The 2,500-nt window shown below is 54.2% G+C and overlaps 1 protein-coding gene across 1 annotated transcript in view; it reads right to left on the reverse strand.

Annotated features, from left to right (window-relative positions):
- Positions 1–673: 673 nt before the first annotated feature.
- The window catches only part of LOC123519602 (loricrin-like), a 2,076-nt gene continuing 249 nt past the window's right edge, over positions 674–2,500 (reverse strand). Inside the window, exon 2 of the mRNA XM_045281020.1 lies at positions 674–1,861. Within this exon, the coding sequence (XP_045136955.1) occupies positions 860–1,861 (1,002 nt within the window). The 3' untranslated portion in view covers positions 674–859. The remainder of the gene's footprint in view (positions 1,862–2,500) is intronic.

Here is a 2,500-nt window from a genome sequence, read left to right on the forward strand (position 1 = left end):
ACTTGTCACACTCAATGATACACCTGTCCACATCACCCGTGCAGCCTCACACACTTGGAAACGCCCTTAAAATGCCCTAAATCCTGGTTCTGTTTAAAATACCCCTTAATATTCTTCCTTTTCCTTCCAATATCTCTTTTTTTTCAGTTTTACTCAACTTCTTATCGTTTTTTTTTTCCTTTAATTAAGAGGCTTATTTTTCACCTAAGGAAGTGTGTGTGTGTGTGTGTGTGTGTGTGTGTGTGTGTGTGTGTGTGTGTGTGTGTGTGTGTGTGTGTGTGTGTGTGTTTTTCGAAAGTAAAATCAAGTGCGTGATGATAGCACTCAACATACACACGCACGCACTTAAAAAAAATGTACATGAGAGAGAGAGAAGAAAAAAAGAAGGGAAGGGAGGAAATAGGTGACAAAAACTAGTATTCGCACAACAGCAGCATGAGAGGAGGAGGAAGAGGAAGAGGAGGAAGGAGGAGAGGAAAGAAAGGAAGGGGGCACAGCAGGTGGAGGTATATAAAGTATGTTTCTGTACTTAACAAGGCCTGGTATTTGAAGCACTCCTTTGTTCCCTGCCCCAGTGACCATTCCAGAGAGAGAGAGGGAAGGGAGAGGGTAGGGAGAGTGACAGCTGGGATGGTTGGGGGGACGTGGGGGTGAGGTAGTAGACAAGCCGTGGTGTATGGAAGACCTTTATTGGCACGAAGGAATCAAATGCATGTTGCAGATAAAGGTAAACAAGATGAAATACAATGACAGGTCAGGTTTTGTCTTAACAGGATAGATGGCGTGCATGCCTCGGCGCGTGGGGAGGGCGTGGCATGCTGCTGACTACAAGTGGAGCCCTTCAGGAGTGTGGGCTGACCTAATAATGGCTCTCATGGCTGTCATGACCACCGCCGCCATAGCCGCCACCGCCGCCGCCGCCAATGATGCTGCCGCCTCCAATAATGGAGCCGCCACCTCCGATAATGGAGCCGCCGCCACCACCACCGCTGCCATAACCACCGCCGCCGCCGCCGCTAATGATGCCGCCACCACCGCCGCCAATAATGCCGCCGCCACCGTGGCCGATCAGCTCGCCGCTACCGTGCGAGGCCTGGCTGAGGGCGGACTGCAGGTCTCCTCCGGTGGGCAGGGATGGGTTGTCGCCGTCGTTGTAGTGCACGAAGTACACGTCAGGCTGCTCCTGCGGCGCCGCGGGCACGTGGACCAGCTGCTGGCCAACCTGCTGCCTCTTGTTGAGCACGTACACCACGTTCTTGTGGATGGGCGGCGGCACCACGATGGGCTTGCTGCCCACGCCTCCTTCAGGAGCACGGATGAACACCACGTTCTCAACAACGCGCGGAGGAGGCACAATGGGGCGCGGACCCACGCTGGGGGGCAGCGCAGGGGCGGAGAACACGTACACGTTCCTGGTCACCTGGGGTGATACGCACCGCCCGTCGGAGTGCCGAACTTGTCCGCCACCACAAGAAATTCCGCCGCCGCCGCCGCCGCCAATGAAGCCACCGCCGCCAAAGCTGCCGCCGCCAAAGCTGCCGCCGCCAAAGCTGCCACCACCAAAGCTGCCGCCGCCGCCGAATTCGTGGCTGTCGCCGCCTATGATGAAGCCGCCACCGCCACCGCCATGGCCGCCGCCGCCGCCGCCGCCGCTGTAGCCGCCGCCGAAGCCGCCGCCGATTTCATGACTGTCGCCGCTCAAGACGAAATTGCTGCCGCCGGAAATCAGTCCAGAGCCGAAGTGGCTGCCGCCGCCGCCGCCACCGCCACCGCCGCCGCCGCCGCCATACGAGTTGGAGGGAGGAGAGTAGCTGGCGAGGGTGTCCGCCGCAGTGGAAGCGGCGAGGCCCACGAGCAGGATCTGCAACACGACAACGGTAACAGACACGCCACAACCGGCCCCTGCTGAGGACACACACACACACACACAATGTTTTGTTCACATACTCAAAAAGGAAACGAGAAACACTCATCAAATCTCTCTCTCTCTCTCTCTCTCTCTCTCTCTCTCTCTCTCTCGTCATAATCCTACACCTTTGCGCCACCACCATCTTAAGGACTCCTGAATGTGACACACTGAAGCTCAGATCTCACGCAACTCTAGCGGGAGCAACAACAACAAGAGTGATCTTCTGCCGAAACCAACAACTGTATTAGTAATTGTAGTGGTAAGAGTAGGTGAAGTAGTAGTAGTAGTAGTAGTAGTAGTAGTAGTAGTAGTAGTAGAAGTAGTAGTAGTAGTAGTAGTAGTAGTAGTAGTAGTAGTAGTAGTAGTAGTAGTAGTAGTAGTAGTAGTAGTAGTAGTAGTAGTAGTAGTCTGGTAGAACAAATATTATATGCTGCCCATTAAACCATCATACCAACAATTAACAATCCAAGGTCCCTATTACACACACACACACACACACACACACACACACACACACACACACACACACACACACACACACACACACACACACACACACACACACACACCTGGCCCTTAGCACACACCATC

This window comes from Portunus trituberculatus, chromosome 45 (genome assembly GCF_017591435.1).
Source record: "Portunus trituberculatus isolate SZX2019 chromosome 45, ASM1759143v1, whole genome shotgun sequence".
In the NCBI taxonomy this organism is placed as follows: Eukaryota; Metazoa; Arthropoda; class Malacostraca; order Decapoda; family Portunidae; genus Portunus; species Portunus trituberculatus.